The sequence below is a fragment of the Rhinolophus sinicus genome, chromosome 17 (assembly GCF_057876585.1).
Source record: "Rhinolophus sinicus isolate RSI-liver-muscle chromosome 17, RSI-T2T, whole genome shotgun sequence".
NCBI lineage: Eukaryota > Metazoa > Chordata > Mammalia > Chiroptera > Rhinolophidae > Rhinolophus > Rhinolophus sinicus.
This window is the reverse complement of record NC_142517.1, coordinates 12,467,848-12,495,743: the sequence shown is the minus strand read 5'-3', so window position 1 is coordinate 12,495,743 and position 27,896 is coordinate 12,467,848. Positions and strand designations below refer to the sequence as shown.

General features: G+C 36.2%; 2 protein-coding genes across 2 annotated transcripts in view; one reads left to right on the top strand and one right to left on the bottom strand.

Annotated features, from left to right (window-relative positions):
- The first annotated feature begins 239 nt into the window (after positions 1-239).
- The window catches only part of LOC109446496 (keratin-associated protein 13-3-like), a 111,912-nt gene continuing 84,255 nt past the window's right edge, over positions 240-27,896 (top strand). Inside the window, exon 1 of the mRNA XM_088794067.1 lies at positions 240-473. The gene's annotated coding sequence lies outside the window, so the exon portion shown is untranslated. The remainder of the gene's footprint in view (positions 474-27,896) is intronic.
- KRTAP24-1 (keratin associated protein 24-1) lies at positions 20,632-21,378 on the bottom strand. Its single transcript, XM_019729918.3, has one exon. The coding sequence runs from the start codon at positions 21,376-21,378 to the stop codon at positions 20,632-20,634; it is 747 nt and encodes a 248-aa protein (XP_019585477.3).

Genomic DNA, 27,896 nt, shown 5'->3' with positions numbered 1-27,896 from the left:
ATCAGAATTTAAAATCGAAATACAGAGCAGTGAGGGTTCTACTGAGAGGTTCAAATATCAGGGTAACCTACTGAGAAATTGCAACATACTTTGTTTTTTGTGACATGATCTCTTCAGGAAGGAATGAAAGGTATTTTTCACCTCCTTAAGAAGGGAGCCAAGCCTTTGCTTTCCTGAAGGCATACGCATATAACCACCAGGGGGCAATTATTAGCTTTCTGAGTTTGAGATGGATAGCCCTGAGCTCAAAACCATGAGTTTTTATTTCCAAGAGTTTGGCCCACTTTATTGTGGTCAGAGAAAATCTACTGTTTGCTCAAAACAAGTATAAAGCTTTGCAATGTGGAAGAGGGAGTTGATGATTGAAAAGGAGAACGTTTTCTGCCTCCTTGGGACTACCTGGAGATTAGAAAGGGCAGTGTTTTCAGATATTCAGAATATGGAGATTCAGGCCTAGTTTTCAGCTGTTGGAGGTAAGGACCTGGAAGAGCGGTGCGGGGTGGGAGGCTGGGGGGTGGGAGGGTGGGAGTTAATGAAACCTAGTTTTCATTTTAAGTGTCTCTAGGGGTTTATTAATAAGTAAATTAATATTGACTAAAACAGACATGTACAAAGTTTAGTTTGTCATTCAGGGGGTATGTAATATATATGTGTATATACTGCTTTAGTATTATGATACATAAGATATCCAATTATTTCAGAGAATAGAGACTTATATTATCTAAGGTTACCTTCTAAAAATTAAAACAAACAATTTGTTTCATATTATGGAAGTTTATGGGAACTTAATGTACAACCAAACAAAATATTTGTAAATTAGATGTATGATTTAAGACAACACAATGAGAGTTTAATACTGCTTAAATATTACTGACAGCTATAAATCTTATGAAAATGATGACTATAGAAAATAAATTAAAAGTTGTCATTTTATATAAAAATATACTTAAGTATATTCATTATACATATGTGTACCATATCATATGTATTGTACAATAACCATTCTTTCTAGCATATTTGATTGGTTTCTGTGCAAATCTATATTTATAATGTATAGAAGCTACTAAACACATATTTTGGCAGTATTCTCTACCAGGACTAATGATAGCTAATCTCTAAAAGGAGATAATACACTATGAGACATTTTATTTAGGATAAACAAGCAAATTTAATTCATTAAATTGTTAGGGAACTTAACTAAAATTCTATAGCTAGTTTCATGATCTTATGGCATAATCATTCAAATTATAGCAATGGGGGAATCCATAGTTTTAAAGTAAAAGGTGTCAACGAAAAACATCCAGCCTAAGAAAAAACTTGTAAGAGTTTATTTGAGCCAAACTGACAATTGCCAGGAAGCAAAATCTCAATGGACTGAAAAAATGTTCCTCAAAATGACGGTTTGCAGCTTATTTTATACATAGAATCAAAGGAGGTGTGTTGCATGAAATCCATTGGTGATAGATTAAGGGGGTGGGAGAAAGCAAAGTAGGAAATTCTCTAGGATTGGGTAAAAGTAGATTGGAGAGACAGGTACTTCTTTTACACAGGTGGGTAGAGGATAGTTAATGAAGGGACAAGAATAATAATGAGGGACAGGAATAATAATATACTTTCCTGCTCTGGTCTGGAAAAAGGGATTGCAGACATTCCAAGGATGTGATTTTAGGTGCAAAAAGACAGTAGACAGGCTCACTTAAGGTGAAGATTGACTTTATGAAGGAAGCTTCAGGCTAAAGATGTGACTTCCCGCCGTGGCCCACCTTAGTTATGATTTTTTTTTTTATGTTCACGCCATCTTATGTGGTTATTTTCAGTCTCCTGACCTTGTCAGGTTTAACCTATGGCCCCCTTTCTGTCCTCAAAGAGAAGTAGACTTACTGGCATTATTCTTTTATTTATCTATCTATCTATCTATCTATCTATCTATCTATCTATCTATCTATCTATCTATCTGTCTGTCTATCTATCTATTTATAGGTTACATCATATACATTTATATCCCAGTTTCTTTTTCTTTTCTTTTCTTTTTTTTTTTATTAGTTTCAGGTGCACAAGACAAAGTAATACTGGGTCAGCCTGGACTAAACAGCTCCGACACAAGTAGACTCCAAGATATCCTAGGCCCTTTTTCTCTACATTTCTTTTTTTTTTTTTCTTTTTCTATTCTTGGTCTATACGATTTCATGTGCCACTCAAAAGAATATGATGACCTTAAGCAATTAATTTCAGTTTCTTTATTTATTAAATGGGAATCATGGTACCTACCTCATAGGATTGTGATGTAGATATTAAATAAAAAGTGTTTTGGCAAACAGCACATATGTAATTTATGGTAGTTCTAGGATTTGGACTAAGTAGATATTTAATAAATATTTGCTTTTTTTTTTTAAGCAGTCACCTAAATTTTCCAATTAATTAACATTTTCTTCTTTTTCACCCTAGTACTTAATCAGTTCTCTATCACTTCCTTTTTGTAGGAATAACTTATGCAAGTGTCTAGATCTTTCAAATTTTGACTCAGAATACATATATGTGATCTATATCTAATTTAGTTATATACCCTAATAATACTTAGATGTGCTTTAAGGGCAGCAGAAATTCAACAAACGTTTGAAAAATTCAATCTGTAGTTAAGTATTCTTAGTTTTATGTTTGTTACCTAGTCTTTCTAGTTAAAGATAAAATCTGATGATAACTGTCAGAACACATCAACAAGTATTTTTGAAGGTGCAAAGTATGGATCTTAATTCCTGTGAGGATTAAACAAGTGAAAAAGATCATCCTTAGTTTCAAGGATGTTTCAGTGGTGATGGGGGCAGAGGACCAACATAGAATTGGAACACAAGATAGAATGACATAAGAGGCAGGTAAAAACTTAGGTAAAAGGAACTACTAACATTTTGAATGGCTAATCTTCCTTGAGCATTCAATTTCTAATCCTTAAAAAAACTTTTCCAGTTAGGTGTTGTTAACGACACATTTTTCATGAAAATTAACTAAAATTTGGAAAGGTTAGGGAATATGCTGAAACTCACACGATCAGTTAGAGAGCCAATGTTTTGACCTAGGTATGTCTCATTTCAATGCCTGTATAATGACTCCATTCCCACACACTGACTTTCTGATGAGGGAGCATACGGAAAGAAAAAAAAAATATTCTGATTGTCTTTGGACAACAGACAGCATTTAAAAGACTGAAAGTAAGGAAAAGTGGGAAGGAAAACCACTCTGAGAAAGCTCTATGAACAAAGAAAGACAGAGAAATGTGACAGTGGAAGGTGCATTTCCATGATGTTCTTCTTTTCGCTTTCATTTCGGACTCTGAGCAAATTACTAAAACTCTCATGGACTTTCTAACAGCGATAGTTCAAAGATGTCAGAAGCATGGCTGTATGAGAGGTCCCCCCTGATCACTCCCCTGGAGGTTACAACAAGTTGAACAGCTATAGTTCAACAAAGGATTCCCTGTTCAACACACAAATGTGTCTGATGGATCTGTGCATCAATGCATCTGAAGGTGGGAGAATTGGAGCAAACAGTGATACTCAGGGAAAAAGACAGAACATTCTACAAGATTATTAAGAAAAGACCATGAAACAGGACAAAGGATTCCTGAGCAACTCATACCACCCAAATGAATGGTTCTCTATGCTTTGCATAAAAGAATAAAATATGTGTGTATCAGTTGGCTCAGATTGCTCCTGGAAAGCAAAGATCAGATCTAAATAATCCTTGTAACACCCATAGACTCCTGTGTAAAGTAGATCTTAACAGATATTTATTAAATGAATCATCAAACCAAAAGAATAGTTTTCTGAGTATGTATGTTTTATAAAGGCCTTATACTACTGTCTGAAAAATTATTTGAGGGAAAGTTAACATTTTGGAGGCCTTCATATCTCAGAAGTTGGACCTATGTTTACATTATTTTTATGTTTATGTAGTACTGAACTAACATGAGGACCACAATACTGCCTTCTTAATACTCACCCTGATCAGTTGGGTGATGTAGAGAGAGATGATATGACAATATATTATTAGTTATGATATGCTTCTGCCTTGTTCACCTCATATGCTGTTGTACCTGATAATGATATATGTGTATAATAAATATTTGTTCATTCAGAAAGAACTGAAGAAACAAAGGTCCAGGAAGAGATAAAGGTAACATTTTGAGTTTTAAGGCGAAGTTGTCTAAAGCTAATATATTTTTTCTGTATTTTAGAAATACAGAAAAAAACAAACCAATGAACAAGCAAACGATGAATAATTTCTAATGTTTTGCAGTCTCAGGTTTAATCTGAACATTATTTGTTATATATAGTAAGTCATCTCATTTTTTTTCTCTACCTCTAAGGCCCACATACTTCCACCATCTTCCAATTATTCCTTTGCACTAATGCTTAAGACACAAGTATAAATTAACTTGTAGGTATTTTACAGAATTATATATTGAGTTTTAAGAAGATGATTCTACCCCATTTAACTTCTACAGTGAAAAATTGAGCGTCTGTAGTCTCTTTAAAGGAAAATAATTTGGCAAGCAAAAGATTCATCAATCCCCTTCCTGTAATTTGCCAGAAAAAAAATGAATAATGTATTGCCAAAGTTTCCTGTCAGTAAATCAACACACAGCATAAATAAATGGTTTCCTGCAGCTAGAGTTACCCTTCTCATTAGAAGTAGGTAACCAAGGCCTTTTAAACTTGGTGGTAAATGAGTGTTTCCCCTGATATTTTAACTTCTTAAATAGAGTTAGGTGTCTACTGGCTCTGATTTGGATATCCCATCTTAGATTTTGAACATTGACAGAGGGGGAAAAGTATTATTAGAAATTAAATAACCCCAGAGATCTTAGCCAACATCTGTAATGAAGATCTAGGATAGCCAGGATTTGGCAGCTCTTTGAGATGTCAGATATTGGATCAGACATGTCAATGCAGGCATTATCCACTCCATGACAGGAAATGTCATATTCTGCTTGCTATGCCAGCTGTAGGTGATTCATAAAATGGAGGGAAAGTTGAATGAAGTCATAAAATCAATTTTTGATTATAGATTTTTCTTTAGAAAAATCAACAGCAAGACAACTCGACATATATTTAGCATTGATGAACACAATTCCTAATCTCTTTCAGGCTTTATTTGATATGTTATATTGAAATTTTAAGAGGCAATATATTTTTTTAAACAGACTATGTCCCTGGGGCCCTGCATAGAATGTGACCTATTTGCACAATCAGCTGAAACTTGCAGTGGCTCAGGGAAGGTGCTTAATGAATCAACTCCCTCATTAACTGAAGTTGAAAGGGAGAATAAACACACCAACTTAAGCTCAATTCCATAGGCAGCTGGAATTTTATTTAAAATCATTCCTTAGAAATGTATTTTATTATATAAATAATTCATGAAGGCATTTGCATTGAAATAAATTCACACCCTGATAAAGACATAAATTAATACCCCCCACCTTCCCACCTCACAGTACAGGTGCTTCTCAAATCCCTCATTCCCAGAAGTAAACACCATTCTGGTGTGCTACGTATCCAATCAGAACTTTTTCTATACACTTTCATACATATGTATGAATATTTTTAAAAATTCTAAATGTTAGGGTTTTTCTCCTCTTTTTCTTCATACATGAAGTATGTGGTCTGCACTCTTCTGCCACTTGTTTTTGTCTTCTATTAGTAATATGTCTTGACGATCATTCCATGTCGATATGCATAAACCTCACATACTCTGATCACTGAGGTCTATGACTGTATAGTATGGCTGTGTTATAAATTAATTAGTTTATCGCTATTATAGAGTAGGAAGTTGAAAAGTTATATTTCTTAGTTCATGGTGTATTTTATCACTGGTCTTTTCAAGACCCTCCCTTGTTGAATTTGATTTATTTACCTCCCACCCTGATTTTATGAAGTTACTGTGGTAGTGTTGCTGGATCTTTTTTGTCATGGGGCAGGCAATGATCCTTCTAGGACATTTTTGAGTAAAAACAGTGAACAAATAAATCAATGCCTCTGACTTTTCTCTGTCTATTTTTGGCACCAAACATTCTGGTCTAAGTTGTCAGTTTCTGACAGATGGGAAGAATCATCTTATCCCCCGGTGTGTCTCACCATTTCTGCATATTTTTTTCATTGACATTCCCATCCCTTTCTCTCTCCAGCTTTGACCCCAAGGCTGGTTTTGAGAGTTAGCTCTGCATATTCCGTATCCATCTTCTCTCATCCTCTGTCTTATTTCCACTACTAATACTACCGTGGCTGATTTCTTGTTTGCCTTAAAGGCACTGCTGTTGATTGGAGATATTTAGACATGTAGTTTGTGAACATGTTCACATACTCATCGATAATAATAATAATAATTATTATTATTATTTATTAGTTATTATTATTATAACTAACATTTACTAAATGACTACTTTATTGTTTGGTACATTTATGAACTCTTTAAAATATGTATATTGACTCACTTAGTCCTTTCAACCACTTTGTGGAGTAGATATTACTGAAACCCCTATTTTATAGATGAGGAAACTGACCACAGAGAGGCTAAAATAAATAAAATAGATTGCCCAAGGCCACGTGGTGAAAGGACTAACCAAGTCCAGGCAGTCCAGTACCAGAGACTGTACTTAGATCACTACTCTGTCTTGCACCCAGGTTTCTGAGTGCTGATCCAAAGCGTCTACATAGTCTAAAGTTTAACCGCTAATGTCAACTTGCCGGTTAACATAGCTGTTAAAATAGCTAATGTCAATGTTAAAATAGCTCTCTATAAATTGAACTCCCAGCCAAACCTAACAACAGTAGTACATTTAGTCTTTTTTTTTTTTTTCTATGTAATCACAGGGGGTGGGGAACGGGAGGGGGGAATCTCACGATTTAAAATTTGTATTTCTGCTGGCAATCTTTAGGTGTACAAATACATTGAATTCTTTAGAGCATTAGCCTGAATTGTTGAATGTTGGACTTGAAAGAGAATATAGAGATGTATTCTAGCCTCTTATTTTATAAATGAGAAACCTGAGGTGTCTGAGAGTTTATATGACTTCCATAAACTCCCACAGAGAGTTGGTTACAAGGTTTGGGGAGGAAGGGGGAGGCTCAGATGTTCTGTCTCTTTTTTATGTTATTCCTTCTAATAGGCACTGCCTCCTATAAAAACCTCCCTTGATAATCCTTGTAATTGGGTTCCATGTTGGTTAACATATAGCTCTACTAAGATACTGCACTGGCCTTCCAATACTTTATTAAAACACAAAGAAGATACCTGGAAGGCAGGGTCTAGGATAATGATACTGTTGTCTAATCTCTGGCACTATCTTCATTCATAAAGAATAAAAAACAAAGAATACAAAATAAAGGACAACTTTATACATAAATCAGCCCGCGTCTCTGGCCATCCATTAAATGTATTTATTTTAGCATTTGCTTATGCTGCAGGTCTCCATAATAACAAAATCAGCCATAAATTATCCACAGCATTAACAATAGAGAAGAGTCATGGAATCGTACAATTGGAATGATTTTATAATTCAATTAGGGCTAGGCTTATAACTCCATATGATAGATGAGTAATTGAAATCTAGAGATGTCAAATGACTTGTCAAAATAACACTGGTAGTTAGTATCAGACTAGGACTTGAATTAACTTTTCTAAGTATAAATTTTGATCTACCTAAGAATGAATCCCCTCGACTCATTCAACAAATGTTTTTTAAGGTATTATTAATTGGCAAACATTGACCTAGGCATTGGAGATTTAATAGCACTTAATCCCCTCACCTCATTCAGACATTGACATGTCTCCACAGAATTTACTGTCTAATGGGGTCAGGAGATGTGGAAAATGACTTTCCCTCAGCTCCTGGTATTTGCTTCTACGTGGCTTGGGTTCCATTAGGGTAAAGCTCCTGGCCTCCCTCTCCCTGTTAGTATCCCCCTGACAATGGCAACTGGCTCTAGTCTCCTTCTTCTACCTTCTGAATTGAAGAACCACCCCCACTGAACCCCACCTGCCCCTTCCTCCAGAGAGACAAGCCCTGCTGAGCAGCAGTGACCCCTCCTCACAGGTCTGGTTCCCAGCTCCACAGGGTCCTCCAAGTTCCACCAGGAGACCAGCATCCCTCTTCAAAGGTCTGTCCCACTCAGCTAGAGCTACTAGGTTCTGACAACCCCACCTTCTTCTCCTTGTCCCTCAATCCTAGGGCTGGGGCTCTTTCCTGCCATTACGAACCCTATCAGTTTGATATTTCTCTTTGCCTTTTCAGTCCTCTAATAATTGTTTCACCATTTCTCTGTATTATGTTGTCATGTTCTATGTTTCTGTTTTACTGCATGGACCCTGAGCTGTCGCCAAAATACTCTTCATACCTTAAACATTCCAGAAAAGAGAAACTCCAAAATAGTCATTCTCCAACCATTCTGGATCCTTTGTTGATAGATGACGAATTCAATATCCAAATGAAATCTAGAACATGTCAGCATTGTCCCTTCATTAAATCTGCTAATCATGTGAACAGAGTGGTACTTGGTAACACTTCTAGAAGTGAAATGCTTAAAAACAAAAACAAAAAAACTTAACAAGCATACTCATTGCACAATGTCTGTGTCTGTAATTAGAGCGAAGGTCAAAAGCAGGGATCTTCCCAATAACACCTGGCTGCTGAGAAATTAGCTTACAGCAATCATATCCCATTAGAAAATGTTTCTCAGATACATTATTTTATAACTAATGTTGCCTCCAGGTAAGAACAAATCTAGAGAGAGGAAAAAAAAATCTATTATCTTGCTTTATATTGAAATATGATTACTTGGAGTTGACTTAGCAACTGAAACTCACGCAGCAGCTTTAGAAACTAAGTAAAATTTTTCTACCTTGCTTCTTAGCCAATTGCACCATTTGAAGGTAGTCTGTTCCTGGAGTCTTCCTCTGCTCCTCTGTCTGCCTCTGTAATCAGGTAATATTCTGGTGCCTGGTTACAACCATCTTCGGCATTCCTTGAATTTCTAAGTGTGATGACTGCATCAATCAGTGTACCTGTCCTTTCTTTATGTTTTCCTTTTATTTTATGCTTTTAAAAATAAACAGATAATATCTCTGAGTCTTCACATGAGGAAAGAACGTATGAATTAGTAATGCTTTTCACTAACTGTTGTAAGAAATTCAGTCCCAGCCCAGCTGCACTCAAGTTAATATGCTGCTTGCAAAAATATGTCAGATGTTTTATTATTTTACTCTTTTCAAAGGTTAATAAGTTGTAGAGAATAAATGGTCAACATTAGCATGTACCTTATTATTACCTTATTATGACATTAGTGTCTGCAGTTTTGAAATGAGATTCGTCAGACATCAGGGGTTGGTACCTAGCTGTAATAATCTGGCCTGAGGGCCGGGACAGGTTTAACTAGTGTACTTACTTGGTGTACATGTTTTACAAGAGGGGTGGAGTCTCTGAGTTAAAATGACTACAGTTTGCAGCTTGTTCTCAGAAAATTAGCTCATGGAGGAAATTCAGATCTCCTCAGGCACTTCCTTTGCTTTCCTTCCCTTCTCACATAAACTAGCATTAGCCAAAATGCAGGGTCTTAAGGAAATCTGTAAGTTAGGCATAAAGCTTCCATTGGCAACTCTTGGCAGTTTAATAATTAGGCTGTACCAGAACAAAATACATCTGTCATGATTTAATGGTTTATTTGCCACATGTTATTAAAATATGCCTGTCTCATTAAAAGATTGGCTAGGCTTGGATGCATCCTGATTACCACTTTGGGAAGGGAACAAACGGAAACAAGCCTAGTCAAACACCATAAAAGATTTTAACACAGGTTATACAGTCAGGCTTCCATATCCACAGGTTTCTCATCCGGATTCAACCAACCCTGGAAAGAAAGCATTTGAAAAAAAAAAAGAAAAAAAAAAAAATATATATATATTATGCTGTTGCTGACGTGTCCTATGTAATTAGGCCTACAAGGGTTGCCTCTGTACTGAACATGTACAGACATTTTTCTTGTCATTATTTCCTAAATAGTAGAGTATAACAATAATTCACATAGCATTTACACTGTATTAGGTATTTTAAGTAATCTAGAGATAATTTAAAGGCTATGGGAGGATGTGCTTAGGTTCTATGCAAATACTATGCCATTTCATATAAGGGACTTGAGTAGCTGCAGATTTTGGTATCCACGGGGGTCCTGGACAAGTTCCCCATGGATACCAGGGGATGACTATATTGTTATGGAACAGAAGGAGTTTGTCCACCCTGTGCTAGCAAAGCCAAACACTAAATGCCAAGAATTGCGGTGGAGAACGATTGGCTATTTTATCATGAATGGTGCCACCCAGAACAGGGAGCTAAGGATCAAAAGCCAAAACCCCCCAATGGTGTGTAGGTGACAGATTCTATAGGGCAAAATCACAAGACCCTGTGGGTTAGGGATTTGGTGGCGTCATGCTGGGAGCTGATTGGTTGGCAGTGAGATAAGAATAATAATAAATAATTTCTTCGAAGAATAATAAATAATTTATTCAGGTCTTGAGGACAATTATGAGGTTTGTTTCAATGTCCCTCTGTCTGGTCTCATGGGAAAGTAGCCAGGAGGTTGTCCCACCTTGGGGCTCAGGAGCTGAAACATAGCTTAGGTCAAGGTGCTATCTTTAGCCTGCCAGAGGTCCAGACCTTGTGACAATTAGTAAGGTCCATTCTAGTGTCTTCTGCTGCCTCAGCGGTTGCTGATTATCTGGGGGAAAGGCTAGGTCTCTGAGGGATATATATGTGTATCTATCTATCTATCTATCTATCTATCTATCTATCTATCTATCTGTCTATCTATATGTGTATATATCTATCTATCTATATCTATATATACACATCTATATATGTGTATATACATACACATATATATACATATATATACATATATATATAGAGAGAGGTGATTTCTAGAGCTAGAATTTAAAGCTAAGTTTAATTAAAGTCATAAGAACTCTCAGGTTCAGTATCTAGCTGATAAAATCATCATATCTTAGAGGTATAAGTGTTCATTAAATTCAACTTCCCTATTTAATTGATAAGGATACTGAGACTCAGAGAGAAAATGTGTTTTTATTTTAGTCACACAGCTATTTAGTGTGAAAATCAGAATTGGAGAATGGTCTCCTGACTCCAAGCCCAGTTCCCTTGTGTGACTATGTATTATTTTTCTTGTCCCTAGTCATTTGCCTCACTTTGCTGCAGTGAGGAGCCACAGTATATCCACTTCCCACAAACATGCATGCTTTCCCAGGCAACCATCCAAATGACCTTTAGATTTTATACAGAAAAGTTGAAGGGCTGTTCATTTTTTTCAAAATTCATTGGTTTTGAATTTTAAAGACTTGAACATAAATGACTTTGCTAGAATTGCTTTTTGCTTTGCATGTTTCCTTGCAGGATGACAAAATGAATAAGGACCATCACATGATGAGATGCAAACACTTTAAAATCAACGCACTGTCTCTAACAACCTTGTTCATTGATACTCCCCCTTTGGGCAGTGATAATGAAAACCCTCGGTCTTTAACAGCTTATATTAAAATGGGTGGTATTGACATTGCTAAAGTTTCTTAGAAGGAAATAGTGGCAAACACCTGCAAACTTTTATGTATAGAATAAAATGGCAAAACTTGGTAAACAGATGTTGATCAAATGGCACATTGTTTTGCAACCCCTGGAAACAATAGGTCTTCCGGGCTTGAGACTGGAGTTGAGATCCGCTTATGTTCTTGATTAGCACAGAATATGGATTGCATTGGAATCAAAAGAATGAAATTGGGTTCCATATTAAGATTAAGATTAGAGAAAAAGATTTGGGCTGGTTTAACTGTCATCACCTAAAATCTTTGTGTCAGCGTGTGCTTTCTGGGAGTATTTTTGCCAGGAATTGTGCAGATGAGTTTCCATTCCATTGTTCAGTTGTATTTGAGGCCACCTTTCCTGTGTTTGCATTCTGATTGGTAAGGAGCTTTTTAGACTAATGGGATTATGCTTCTTCCGAAATGAGTACAGTAGCTTCCTTGAAAACCACCACACTATTTCTATCAAATAGAGCTGCCATACCAGGTCAGTGCAATACTTGTGCTTTAATATTATGTTTCTATTAATATTTTATAACAGCACTATATTTTACCTGAAAGAAGTGAGAAATGTAAATCGTCTGTGCCTCAGGCTGAACTGCACTCTTACGCTTAAAATCCCCATTGCCTATATATTTCAAAAGAGATAAGAAGAAAAAGGAATTGTATTCTAGCTAAATTCTCTCTATATCAACAGTTTTCTAAGTTATGGAGATAACATACTTTTTGTGATTATTATTCCCATGTGATACAGATAATTAAAACAGAAGAAGTGGTAAAAAATATATTTTCAGAAGCAGTAGAGCTATGACTTCCAGATATATACACATGTTTAAGAATCATGATAAAAAGGAGTAGGTGCGTATGTGTATGCACATAGCTACAAGCACACATGTTTATTCACCATTATTCATGAAGTTTGCATAGTTATTGCCTTTTCCTGGTTCTAGGATCATCTTCGAAAACTCCATTGGGTTTAGTAGGAATTCAAACTTGGTTTGTGAACCACATTAATAAGATTTCAGAAGATGAAATTCCAGGTGTCAGACGTGGCCCATCATGGCAGAAAGGCCCAGGGCAATATAAGATTTATTGGTTTTGAATTTGAGGTCTTCTCTCATTTATTGGGATGCCCAGGTAAATGATTCTCACATAGGGACAGAAGGAGTGTTCTCCAGAATACTTCTGGAAAAGGCTTAAGCATTGCTTTTCTCTTCCCTTGTCTTTCTTTTCCCATCTTTTCCCTTCTCTTCCTTTTTTTCACCCCACCTATCGCCCTTCCTGCCTTCCCCACCCCTTTCTCTCATTGTTGATGGTGGTAGAAACTGCTGTGTGTTCAAGCCAGATATTAAGAGCTTTGTTGACTCAAGTCTTTTTCTTTGAAAATGTGTTTATTTCCAACCTAGACTATCATCAGTTCCTTCAAATTTATACAGTATCAGGAGCACAAGTCATAAGTTCTCTCCAAAGATGTTTACTTCTGTTTTGGATCCAATTTTAAGTATTTTTCTTTTGTAGGTTTCACCCCGTTTGACTCATTCCCATGTACCACCTTGCTTTGTGTGTAGTGAATGTAAATTCAGATGATTCAGTACTTCAGGACAACTTCCTGCCTAGAGTGAAGTGTTATAGACATTGGAGACGTGTTCTTGGCGTCTTTCCTTTACTTTCCTCACTTAGGTATCAAATGAAGTGTAAATGCCATAATCTGGTTTGGAGTGCCACTGTTGAGAGGTTCATAATAATTTTGTTGGGTCTAAAAGATTTATACTCTCCTCATACACTTTTTGTTTCACTATCTATTGTTTCTACCATAATATTGTGTTCAAAAATATAAGGGCATGTTTGTATTCTATCAAGTAAATATTTTCCAATTTCAAGTTCAATTTCCTTCCTAAATATGGTGACTACAATAGGAAAAAGCCATAATGTAATGGAATATCATCATCTGATTTACTTTACACCATGAACTTCAAAAGAATTGCATATTGTGTTATTCCACAGTACATGTCTTCATTAATGAGTTATTTCTCAGGGCACAGAAATATTCCCTTAAGTGATAAGTTGTGTGGCCTACTTTAGAAAGCATTACGTTGGAGGTTGAGAGCTATTTCTTTCTACTAAGTAGGTTCTGCACTCTTAAAAAGTGAAATTGTAATAAATTTTAGGTAGAAAACACACATATCACCTTTATTACTGGCAGAGGTCAAGTTATACAGTTAAGTCTGTTAAAATAAATGGCCATGATAACACTGAACCCTAGAATTAGACAGATTTACCCACATCAGGGCAGCACAGGTCCAGGGGAAGTTTCCCACAATGGGGAAAGCGGTGGGACCATGAATACTGTGGGCAGTTTGTATGTCAAGGAAAAGGAACTCCCAGGAGAGGGAGGTGAAAGTTGAAAAGCATATGCTCAGTTATTCTTCCCACACTTACCAAACATAAAGGTTACTGCATCTCCCCAGGTGCCAAGTAAGTAGAAGATTAAAAGTGGTCAGAAAGGTATTTGGGGGAAATTCACTCCTCATAGGAACTAGTAAGTAAAAGACTGCCCTGCTAATACACTGGCCCATAGCAAAGGGAATCCAGAGTCTGGTTCTAGCTTCCCAACTAACTCTAGAATCTCACATTCTGGTTCTCAATCACAGCACCTAAAAAAGAAGCCTGTACTGTTGGTGAGTTCAAGGGTCTCTTTTCTTTTTTACAGAATAAAAATTACTGCCATTTGTTGAGCACTCTTCCCAGGCAGCGTCATGTTGTTTTATGCACTATCTCCCTTATTCTTCAGAAAGCCACTCAATTTATAAAGTCCCAGAAGGGGAAGGGACAGTTTAAGCTGCACAACTTGTACCACAAGTGGCAGATTCAGGATTAAAACTCAGGTTCTTCTTCTCATCAATCTGCTTCGTTCGTGGTATGCAAATCATGATGCCACCCAAAACAAATGCATGATCAAAAAAGCACGTAGGAGATTTCTTTTACTCTGTCGACCTCAGTGACTGAAGAGTTATAGGGCACCCCGTTCTGGTAGAACAAAGTTGAGATCCAATGTGTTTCCCAACCTGAGAGAAAAAAAGCTCAAAAAAGCCTCTTACTTATTGGAAATGACTAAGAAAAGATGTAGATTTGATAAGAAAGAGAAGATTCTGTGGTAGTATCATTTTTTTTTTTTTTTTTAAGATTTTATTGGGGAAGGGGAACAGGACTTTATTGGGGGAACAGTGTGTACTTCCAGGACTTTCTTTTTTTTTTTCCAAGTCAAGTTGTTGTCCTTTCAATCTTAGTTGTGCAGGGTGCCATTCAGCTTCAAGTTGTTGTCCTTTCCATCTTAGTTGTGGAGGGCGCAGCTCAGTTCCAGGTCCAGTTGCCGTTACTAGTTGCAGGGGGCACAGCCCACCATCCCTTGTGGGAGTCCAACCAGCAACCTTGTGGTTGAGAGGATGCGCTCCAACCAACTGAGCCATCTGGGAGGCAGCTCAGCTCAAGGTGCCGTGTTCAATCTTAGCTGCAGGGGGCGGAGCCCACCATCCCTTGCTGGACTCCAGGAATTGAACTGGCAACCTTGTGGTTGAGAGCCCACTGGCCCATGTGGGAATTGAACCGGCAGCCTTTGGAGTTAGGAGCACGGAGCTCTAACCGCCTGAGCCACTGGTCGGACCCCTGGTATCATTTTTAATCCTCAATTCTCAGTGCTTATATTCACAGTAAAAAGTAAAGATAATAACAATGATAATGATCTTTATCATAATTGTTTCTCAAAAGAAAGAATTGTGGACTTAAAATCTTTATTCTTTCTTTCTTCAAAGAAGTAATTCTGGATTTAGAATCTTTAGTCTATAGATTAAGAAACTTTACCATCATTCTTTTAGATAGCAGACTCTAAATATAAATTCAGAGGTTATGTATATTTTTCTTAATAAAGAGAATTACCTCGTATTTTTGAATAATATTCCCTTTAAATATATGAGACTCTGGAATGAGAGTAGTCAACAATATCATCATCCAGAATGTTCAGGACGCCAGGCTGTAAAGCATAGAAAACAAATGCGAAATCTCAGCTTCCATTCCCTTCTGATCTATCAGTGACCTGACTAGATACTCAGCTTGGTGATTTACTGAATCCCGCCTGTCAATCACATTAAAATAACATAATAAAACAAGCACAGTGAGCATAGTGAGTAGTGGAAGAAATATATATATATATTTAACTTTTATTTATTTTAAGTGTGTTTTTCCAGGACCCATCAGTTCCAAGTCAAGTAGTTGTTTCAATCTAATTGTGGAGGGCGCAGCTCACAGTGGTCCATGTGGGGACTGAACCTGCAACCCGGTGTTACAAGCATCGTGCTCTAACCAACTGAGCTGACCAGCCGCCTCTGGAAGAAATAATTTTATTAGCTCTGAGACAACATGTACACACATCTGATCAGGATTCATTTCACTTCTGAATCTAGCAACTATGATTTCATCAGGCCCTGGTATACATGGAGATTGCAGCACGGACAGTGCAGAGTCGGTAGTTATGATAAATATAGAGTTATGTGGTTTTGAAATATTATCTCATGATATTGAAAGTGACAATATGGTTAAATGAACTGTCAGGTGAGATGGCTATTCATCAAGGGCCTCCGGGTAGATAAGCTCCATTTTTCTTAAGCCAGTCACGCGTAGCACACTAACTGTATATGAGAACTTTGACTGGCATTTCATGCATAACTGAAAGAAAAAAGATACAATTAAAAAACTCAGTGGAACAAAAGTTTAAAAATCGATGAATGTTTACCTTAGGCTTAGGAAGTATGTAGATTTATTTCTTATTCAGAAAATGTGGTACATGAAAAAAGAGTTCAAAAAGATATTGACTAATAACACAGTCTCAAGATAGACAGAAAAAACCATGAAAATGATGCAGTTATGTTCAGGCCTTTGAGAGCATGCCAAATGTCATAGCTTTGTCAACTATTTAAAATGTTATTATAAATTGTCACCTAAACATAAACATTTAAGCATATGAATGAAAGCAGAACTTTTAGTCATCCATGAAGTAGCCTGTGCATTAAATAAATTCCAGGTTAGAGTTTTGTTTGATTTATAGCATTTGCAATAGTAGATGTATAGGCACATTCACTGTATTGCTTTCTCTACTATGTGTAAAAAAGGGGGACACATGTAAAAATGACTTGGATGTTTATATTTGGGTTTGTAAAATTTTTACAGCTATAGAAAGTCACACTTTAAATCTATAATTTTTTTGGAAAAAAGAAACATTGATGATCTCCTTTTAATTGGGAGGCAGAAAGTGCTGATGAGGTGTGCAGTGAAATGTAGGGAAAAGAAGTGATTCATTTGGGTACTTTTAAGCACAAATTTAAAAGACCTCAGCTGGGTTCTACAAATTAGCTGTCATTGGTGCTATGGACATAGTGTGCTATTTATTAAGCAAATTTGTGCCTATCGAAACTGAATAGGACAGACATATATGAATCTTTACATTCTGTGGTTTTCTAGAATGTAGCCTGCTATAGAGGAGTGATGCCTATTCACTTTGCTACTCACCATTTTTATTAAGGGTAGCATTGGAGAGGCTGTCGATTATATATAATACAAAGTCATAGGGTGGGACCAAAGTTATTTCTGAATACTTCTATTTTACTTTGTTTTTATTGTTTTTAATTACTTACAGATTCAACGTAGAACTGTTCAGTCTAAAAAAATCACTTTGAGAATCACCAACTACTATTTCTAAAACTCTTCCAAACCTAACATAACTTAGGTTGTGTTTTCGTAGAGTTTTTATTCCCTCCTGCTCTCTTTCAAACTCTCTCTCTCTCTCTCTCTCTCTCTCTCTCTCTCTCTCTCTCTCTCATATAACATATAACATATTATATATTGTATATAACATAGACAAATGGTAATTGATATGTTTGTGGTTATACATAAAATATGTCACAATTTATCATATTTTTGTACTCTTATTTTTTTATTTTGTAATATGTCCTTTCATCATATAATTCATATGGATCTAGGCCACTGTTTTTTATTCTTGTAAAATATTTATTAATATGACTGCACTTTATTTCATAGTCTCCCATTGATGGAATTGTCTTTTTCCATTGTTTAAAATTTTTTAGAATCCAGTCAGTGCTGAAGTAAATGCTATAAAACTTGACAAAATATTTTTGTAGGGGAGGGAGACTTTAAGAAGTGAAATTACCTGGTCATACAATATATGCCTTTTAAACATTTACGTATACAGAGGTTCTGTCAATTTTTACTACCACCTTCAATGTTTAACAATATATTTTTAAGTTGACATAAGTAACTTAAGTGTTTGCCAAATTGATGATGAAACATAATATTTCTATTTATAATTATTAATTACTGCTTGATTGGACATTTTTCACTCTGTTGACCTCTTGTATTTGTTTTATTAATAGTTGTTCATATTCTTTGTTTATTTTCTATTGAGTCATTTGGTCTTTTTCCTTTTAATTGGTAGGCATTCTTTAAATATACTACACAGTAATTTTACAATGTGTGCTTTCTCTCAGTCCTACCTTTGTCATTCTCTTGTTTGCCTATTTGATTTTCTAACTAATAGACTATTTATTAGGCTTAGGTTTACAGAAAAAATAAGTGGAAAGTACAGAAAACTATCATATACCTCCTCACCCCACAGACACTCTTGCTTTATTTTCAAAGTCTTTATGATATCTTCTAGTATCCGGAGCTTTTGATTTGGATGTAGCCATATTTACAAATCTTTTATTTTATAAGTATTGCTTATTTGTCTGCTCTTGTTTAAGGAAGTCTCCCCTATCCAAAATGTTTAATCGAATGTTTTGTATTTTCTCCCGTTTTTGAACAGATAGTGTTATGTTTGCTTTCCTTGAGTCAAATTAAACTCTACCCTTTTTTCTAATTTATCTATTACCCCCAATTCCTTTTCCCACCATTGCGTGCTCTGAAACCGGTGACCTCATCATTCAGGCATCACTTCAATGCCATTTCTTCCACCAAATATTCTTTCATTTTCCCAGTTAAAGTCCTTCCTCTTATTCCTTTTATATTGTATTTAAATAATTGAGACAGTATTATGTTTGTTTCTGGATTTTACTGCTCTGTATAGTTATTCAGAACATGAACTACAAATCTTGATATCCCCAAAGAATCCCATTCAGCGCCTCAAAGAACAGGTTTTCTATTAAAGTTTATAAAGAGAAAGAAAGTATGTTCAGTTTGAACAGTTGAATACTCAGCTGGAACACACAGTAATTATTTTCAAATACTTGAACACCTGTCCTATGTTAAAGGAATTAAACTGGCCCCATATGGTCAATGGATGATTGCTAAGGACTATTCAATTTTTCTCAATATAAAGATTAAATTTTTCACTAATAGAAATCTCTGAAAATTGAATGAACTCACAAAGGAGTGACTTGATTTTCATCAGACCTGTTCAAGCAAAAACAATACATTAATATTCCTTCTGTAGGCCTTTCCTATAAATAGTAGATCTCCTGAGTAAATAAATAAAATGGTAGTACCATTTGTGTGCTTCATGAGTATTTTAATTTTAGTCACTATTTATATTAATGATCTTCTCTGTCCTTCTTTTCCCTATACCAGTTACACCCATCTCCTGGGACCATTGTATTTGACTTTAAACATGAGTTGCTTTTTATTTATAAAAATTCTTAGGATAGATGTTACTTTTACCATTGAGATGGATGATTTTATTTTCAATTTTTGGAGAACTTTATAGAGGTTAAATCACTTCTGAGATGGTTCAATATTAAATCTATTTCAAAGCCAAAAATTTATCTGTAAAACCAATAAATACACATATTTTGCAGGAAAATATGCATACATTTAATATTATATATATAATTTTTATTAAGTTGATTTATTTTATAAATAATTCCCCCAATTTTTCTGTATAAATACCAATCACAGCCACTCTAAGATAGATATTTTTAACACTTAATGTGTTAAAAATAGAAAAAACAAATCAAAGTCTTGAGAATGTATATTCTGCCTTCTTTATATCTTAAACTTAGAACATAAACTAAATGGCAGGAAACTAGTGCTTCAACAATGCTATGCAGATTGGCCAGAACACTGATAAAACTTTAGTGAAGAGGAAATAAAACATAATGAAAACCATTATTTCCCAATAGAAATTAGTTTATTAACTATGAACCAGGACCTTTGCCATAACTAGAAAGCAGTCATTCAGCAGGGGATTATTACAGCAAAATCCTGAACATAGATTATCACTAATCATGAAGAATATATAAGGGTATCTTGTCATTCTTTCAACTAATAATTTTGGTGCTACTTCTGAGGCTCTATCCTATGTATTGAAAACAAAAGCCAGATGTCCGTCAATTCTGTTTTATGGCTTCTTTAGAAGAGAAGATTTACTGAAGGTCTTCTAATCAAAGTCTTGCTCTAGTTGGACTTTGCTGCTTGCATATCCCCTAATCCAGTGGTACCTCAGTTCAGTATGTTGAAGGGAGTGTTATCCCTTAGTTTATTAGCAAGATGCTAGTTAGGTAGTTGATAAAACTTGACAGAAAGCAAAAAAATCTGAAAAATGTGCTGGAATCAGCAGTCAAACCAAGGAGGTCCCACTTCAAGAAAGGTAAATGATAATTGCGTTGGCAGACAAGTAGCAGTGACCATCCAAATTAGAAAGCTAGCAATGGTTGTGTATCGTGTGGAATGCGTTCAGTGTGTCCATCACACTCAATCTCAAAAACAGTAACACAAGTTTTAGGATCAACCTTCAAAACAAAGACCGTTAAGAGAGGTACAGGAAAAAAGCAGATGATAATGACTAGTTAATAAGTCCTGGAATTATATTTGGGGTTAATGTAACAAGATTCTTAAGACACATGAAGTAATTCAGTGGAATAGTAGAGGTGGTGACCACTTAGTACAATCTGCTTCACTGGACAATTCCCAGCAGCTATAAATGCAACAAGTTGATCAGTAGCAATTCAGAGGTCTGCAACCACTGCATAAATACCTCAGAGGAGGGAAGGTACTTGGCATATAGCTCAGAGACCAGAAGTTTCTAGAAAAATAGCTCAGCGGTTGGCAGCTTATGGGCCTATAACTCGGATGTTGGCAATTTCTCATTAAGTGCTTTTGGGATGGACAGCTGCTGGCAACATAACAGGATGGTGAGAAGCCACTGGGCATGAAGCCAAGATTTTGGTATCTTCTATACTCCACACTACCCAGTCTGCCATGGTGTAGAGGTTGGAAGCTCTTGAATAAGCAGTTAAGTTTCTCAAGGCATTGGGAGCCTTTGCTGAGAATCTTGCAGGCTTTAGGTGTCCAGCAATGGGATACATACCCCTTGGTCTGAGTGCGTGGGCTGCAGCTGGGGCTGGGTCCGATGTTGGTAGTTTTACAGGCAGTGTGTACTTCACCTACTGATGGAGGGTTGCAGCGCACACAGCAGTTCGATGGGTCCCAACTTGTGGTGCAGGTCTTCATCTCACAGCTGGGAGATTTGCAACTGGGCATGCCACCATAGGATTCTTGGCAGTTATCCAGGAGCCAGAGATTTCCTTGGTACTTACTGGGTAAGCAAAATCCAAAGGTTGGGCTTATATCCCTGGAGCAAAACGCAACAGAAGGACTCGCTGGGACATAAGTGTTAGTTCTGTAGAATGTGCCACTGCACTCTGCAGGACAACCCAGAAGAGACATGGAGCCTGAGTGCATGCTCAGCAATGGCTGTTAAGGGATGTTGAGGCTGGGCCTGAGGACTTTTATATCTTCTCTGGTGATTGTCTGCTGCCTCTCCAGACTCTCTTCCTTCTCGCCTCCTGGGACAATCACACAGCAACGTCTCATTAATGTATTGTTTAGCTACAGCTGCTGATATCTCCACACTCATGTAAAAATACGTTTATTTTGGTTCTTCAAACTATCTATAATCGCCACTTTGGCCAGCAACCATCACTCATCATCTGTTTCGGTGAACTGTGATTTTAATGTTAATGATAGTCAAGCTCTCATCTGGCAATCAGTGGTTAATAAGAGTTGGTGTGTCTATGGGCTCCTGCAGCATAGTTATTAAAAAGTTAACGAGGAATCAAATAAAACAAGGAACCTGTACTTTTCCATTCTTTTGACTATTGCAAAATACTGCACGACTCAATCCTATATTCTGAAATGAGCCAAAGACTTGGTTGTCTAAACATTGTTGCTCAAAAGAGAGGGTAAGATATTGAACCATTAAGAGAAAAAATTGTTTCCCCAAAATATGCATTATAATCTTAACTGTGCCAGGCCATGTACTGGTGACAGCTTCTCCTCGGATGTTATTTGGAGAATTCCATCTAAGACTCACAACGATCCCAGTGAGACTTAATGACAGACACAGGCCAAAAATTAACTTGTCCCCATGCGTTAGTTGTTGCTAAGTAACCAAGACATTTATGAGATCCCTTTCTTAAAGAGTTTCTGCAATATGTAATACAAAGAAGGCCGATTTCTCAAGATTGTGCCTTCCTAAATTACTAAGGTTATACATTATACATTTTGTTGTCTCTATGGTAAAATCCAGTGTTGCTGTCAGATGTATAACATTATTCTATCTTTCTTCCAAAATAAGTTTTACTTATTTAAGAGTAGTTGTGCATTTTTTTTTTTTTGCACATGGACTTTATTGCATTTCATTTCTGTGTTGAAAAATGTAGTTATTTTTGGTCTATACCCACAAAAGGGGCGACTGTGTTTAAAAGTGTTGTTTGAATAACCTGTATAGTTTGTATAGGCACTGTACATATTAAATAACATTTTCATTCCTTACGGTGAAGGCTTGAAGGAAATTCTTTTAAGATTTTAATTTGAACTAAAGAATTGACATTTTGTTCTTGAAAATAGAAACTAATTCATACTTACAGCCTCCATTGAATTGAAACGGCAATGCATTTATTAATAGAAATGAGTTCAGACAGAGGACAGGATAAGCTATAGGGATAGTTTGTAAAAGACACTGTCCTCAGAAAAGACAATTAGATTTTTCTTCCTGTTCTCTGCTTGTCAGCTAAATTTTAAAAATACACACCAATTTAAACCTACAGATAGTCTCCCAACATTTATTTTTAATCTGAGTTTTCTCAGAGCTTCTCTCAGTATTTATTCTGTAAGGTGACAAATTTATTCTGTAAGCAACTCTTTATTTAACAAATTTTGCTGTCTTGTGAAGTGTCTGTCAGGTGAAAAGGGTCAGGATCAGGGAACCATATTTTCAACAAATTGTTTGGCCAGAGCGTATCCTGGGATTTTGTGCAGAAATGTTCAGTTCTGAGACAGGCAAAATAGAAAATAAAATACACAAGGCAGTTGATGGCCAACTTTCCATTAAGTTACTGGATCCTCATAATATGTAGAAGAGTCCAGAAGTTCATTGACCTTTATTTCTGCATGTGTATTATACCATGGTTATTGTTCATCTCATTTTAGATTTCCTTGCAGTGGATTTGAAGAGGGGGGAAAAATCAGAATGAATTAGTCAGTCAACTGTAAAGGCCACCCACTCCTCTTCTAAATTAGCATTAAATGGTAGAGTATTTTAAGTTAATATCATTCACACTATGTAAGTCCAACAAAATAAACAATGTAGAACATCACATAGGGTAACTAATGAGACTTTACAACATGTTTAAATTTATTTTGGTACAGTAACACTCTAAACCAGGGGCGTCCAAACTTTTTTCAACGTTTTTTACCAAGGGCCATATGAGGTAAAATACACAAACAGCTGGGCCATTCACTCGAGGTGAAGTATGTATTGCCTCACTTGGTTTATTTAAGTAAACTAAATATATTTTTGGAATTTGCTGCGGGCCAATTAACAATGGATTGCGGGCCGCAGTTGGCCCGCGGGCCGCAGTTTTGACACCCTGCTCTAAACAATCAAACATTGAGATTTGCAAAGGCAGAGTTAGCTCATCTCCTTTCATTTTCCTTTACGGTTTACCCTCTTACCCACTCATCACACTCATAGGTAGTCATCACTTGCCACTCACCCACCATTTTCTGTAAATGATAACTTTATAGAGTTGTCTCCTATTTTAGTCTCCACCTTCGCAAGAGACTGAGAAGACAGCATCAGTAATAGAGAAAATATAAAGTTGATAACAATGGTAAGTTTTTACAGAAAGTAAGGGCCATTGTCATTTGGGTGGCATTGTCCTCTGAAGGTTTTGGAGAAGCATATGCATTACTCTGTTTCCATTTAATTACAAAAAGGATCTTTCTTTCCATTAATTACCCTATTTGTAATATTTTCTATACGCAGAAAGCTGAATAGAATTACTCCTACCCCAGAATGCCTACTCCTTAATCCCCAGAAGCCAGAATGTTACCTGAAGTGGCAAAAGGAGATTTGCAGATATGATTCAGGATCTTGAAATAGATTATCTGGGTGAGCCCTGCATAATTGCAGGAGGAGACCTTATAAGAAGGAGGCAATAGATCAGAGAGAGAAGATAGAGATGACAGAAGCAGAGATTGGAATAATGCTGCCATTACTGAAAGTATACCAACAACTTCCAAAGACTGGAAGAGGCAGGAAACAAATTTCCCTTCAGAGATGGCAGAAGGAACCAGTCCTGTTGACACCTTGACTTTAGTTCAGTGAAACTGATTTTGGACTCTGGCTTCCAAAACTGTAAGAGAATAAATTTCTGTTGTTTTTTGCTGTTGTTTTAAGCCACCGAGTTTGTGGTAATTTGTTACAGCAGCCATAAGAAACTAATACATTCTGTCAGAAAAATATAGGCAACTCTGATAATCTTTATGTAATTTGAAGACTTTGTACCCTGTATCTAGGGCAAGTTTAAAATGCAAGAAATAAGCTTTCTAGCCATCAGGTAATTTTGAAAAATCCTCAGACCTTCTGAAGAACAATAAACAAACTCCCTTTGTCTAATGAGGCAGTGAATTCTTTGCAGCTCATTAAAGAAGAGTTATGAAACTGTTTCTCAGTTTTTTCCAAAGGTTAAAAATGCTTTAGGGTAAACACAGAAGATCAAAGAAAGCCAAATTTTCCAGTAAATGGCCCTTAAAGAAAATAATGGAGGTCACCTACTAGCCTTTTAGGTCATAATGAAATTTTATGAACACAAATTTTAGAACACAATTTTATGTATTCTAATTCCATTTGCTTAAGTGTTGTTAAATGATGCAATAGTGATCCCATGATTTGAAAAAGGAAATTGTATGCAAATCCATACTTACATAGCAATTAAATTGTAAGTATTGAGTCAAAATTATTCTTAAATTTTGCAGTGGTAACTTAAAATGGTGGACACCCTAGCTACATGTATATTGTGGCTTTATAAATCATAAATGGTTTCAAAAGTGAAAGGCAGATGAACAAAATAAAAAAATTTAGGAAACGTAAGTAAATGAAGATAAAGCACTTAAAAAGTGATAGCACAAGTGGGTAGAAAGACAAGAATGTGAGTTTGATTTGTGTTTACATTTTCAGGAAAACATGGTATGAATGTAATAAGATACAGGTGTATAAAAGTTAAACATTTGAGATGGAACTGTCATGACTGTGCCTTAATGAGTTATTACCCTCTTTTTGAGTGCTACTGAGACATATTTATTAGTGTGTAACCTTGTAAAATTATTCTATCTCGGTACCTCAGTACTTACTTATGTAAAACCAGAGCTAATAGAATCTACTTTGCTGGACTCTTGTGAGGAAGCAGTGAGACAATAAATGTGAAAATACCTAGGAAAATTCATGGAATATAGTAGATGCCAAGTAAATGTTACTTTTCTTTCTAATTTTCTACCTCTCTAATTTAGGAAATTCCAGTCACCCATTCGACTAAAGAAAAATACTGTTACCGTTAATTTACTTTGATGTTGCAAATACACAGTCCTGCAATAATCTTTGTCTCTTCTAAGAGTTAATGCCAAAAATAAACAGTTCTACCCCATATAGTTAAGAAAAATACCATGGTTGACAATAGATCACTAATGGCTCCTCTAACTTAACACATATTCTTCTATACCATGTGTCATTGTTAAATCTAAGGGCTCAATATACAGATTTCCTGGGTTCTAATCCTATCTCTGATACTCACTTGGAGTATCAATTAACTACCAGTGGTTCTCTAACTCAATTACAGAAGTTAATAATAGTATTTTCTTCATAGCTGGCTGTGAGGATTAAATGAATTAGTCAAGCAAAGGTTATAAAATATAGTTATATATAGTTGATGTCAGCTTTTATCATTATCATCAGCCTATAATCCTTGTTATTATTTATTTATTGTTATTACTATTATCATTATTAGAGGTCATCTAAAACCTGTTGCATTTTGTATGAGTACATCAGAACTGAAAGAGAAAGAAAGAAAATAAATGCACCAGAGGATGCTAAGATTTAGGCTAGACAACTTGTATATATATATGAAATTTAATTTGGAGGAATTCAGTTGAAGATATTTATCACCCACATGGGAATTAAGAATCACAGAGAGGATATAAGTGCATATAGCATAAAATTAGTTAGCCCAGAGAGAAGGGTGGTCTGTGGCTGAGGCAGAGAAGAGCAGGTGCAATACACAGGTGATTATATTATACATTCTCAAGCCTGATAAGCAGGGGAAAGATTAAGACGGCAGATTTATAGAAGACGCAAACTGGACTTATGGATGGATGGGAAGTCATCTTTATAGGCGGTACATTGTACATTGATGGTTGACAGGAACTGGAGAGATAAAAACTCAAGAGAAAACAATTGGTTGTTCTACAGGGGCTGGAGACACAGTAAGTAATGAAAAGGTAGGGAGAAATTTCACAGGCTGTGGGCACACAACTGGATAGTTGGTAGCTGGAAGGGTTGCCACATGCCTCTGAAGTTGTTCAGGAATCATGTTTTGTTTTGGTTGGGCAAGCAGAGTAGGGGATGAGGCAACCAGAACATGGCAGTAATTCCCAAGAGAGTGGGAGCTATAGGATGCGATAGACCAGCAGATATTGGATAGCATAGTAGAATCTGAAGGAAGGATTTCAGATAAGCAGCAAACAGCGGCTTATTTAAGTCTGCATGAAACTAGACCAGATTGCCTATACCCCTTGGTGGAGATCTATCCAGTTTCTCCTCCTCCCGTATTTTATCTCAATTTGCATCATAACATTTCATTAGCTCATTGTTGTAGTCCCACCCATCTCTAAATCCAATTTGTGTCTTCTGTAAATTTCCATCTTAATCTGTCCGCTGTTTATCAGGCTTGAGAATGTATGAAATAATCACGTGTGCATTTTATCTGCACTGCTTCTGTTCCCACTCCTCAGTAATGCTTGATTAAAAGGAGTGCATTTGACGGATGTTTACTCTAGTCGTCATCCACAAGGAACAACATAGTTAGGAAGGCAGAGTTTTCATCTTTGAAGAAGAGACTTAATCTTGCAATACTTGGAGGAAGTGTTCATGTACTAAAATAGTTCCTATATATCAAAACTTAATGAATTTGCCAAACGGAAAATCTCACACTGTTCCCTATTTTTAAATACTCAACTGAGAATATAATTGTATGATGTTGTTCTCTGTATGTTTGTGCTGACAGTCATTTTTATGTGAATATCTTAGAGTACATTTTAAGAGCTCTCCCCTGACAAACTAATATTTTTCATATTTAAAAGTTGAGTTTGATTTCCAAAGACTTAAGGAAATGTATGTGATATTTCTTTTTTTTTAGTTAAAATTTATTGGGGTGACAATGGTTAGTAAAATTACATAGGTTTCAAGTGTACTGTTATGTAATATGAAGTTCTGACAATTGTTTGCAAACTCATCCTAGAAAAGTGCTACATACCTCACTGCTGAATATCACTACCGTCACCTTCAAAGTACTCCCCTTGGGAAGCTATGCACTGATGCCAGTGCCTAGTCCACCCTTCAAAGCAATTTTGCAACTCTTTTTCTGGAATAGCCATCAGAGCTGTCGTCGTATTACCCTTGATGTCCTGAATATCACCAAAATGCCTTCCTTTCAATATTTCCTTTATCTTCGGGTAAATAAGTCAGTCATTGGGGGCCAGATCAGGTGAGTAGGGAGGGTGTTCCAATATAGTTATTTGTTTACTGGTTAAAAACTCCCTCACAGACAGTGCTGTGTGAGCTGGTGCATTGTGATGCAAGAGCCATGAATTGTTGGCAAAAAGTTCAGGTTGTCTAACTTTTTCACAAAGCCTTTTCAGCACTT

Excerpts from the sequence above, each read along its gene's own strand:
- KRTAP24-1 (XM_019729918.3), bottom strand. The coding sequence starts at position 21,378 with ATGCACTCAGGCTCCATGTCTCTTCTGGGTTGTCCTGCAGAGTGCAGT.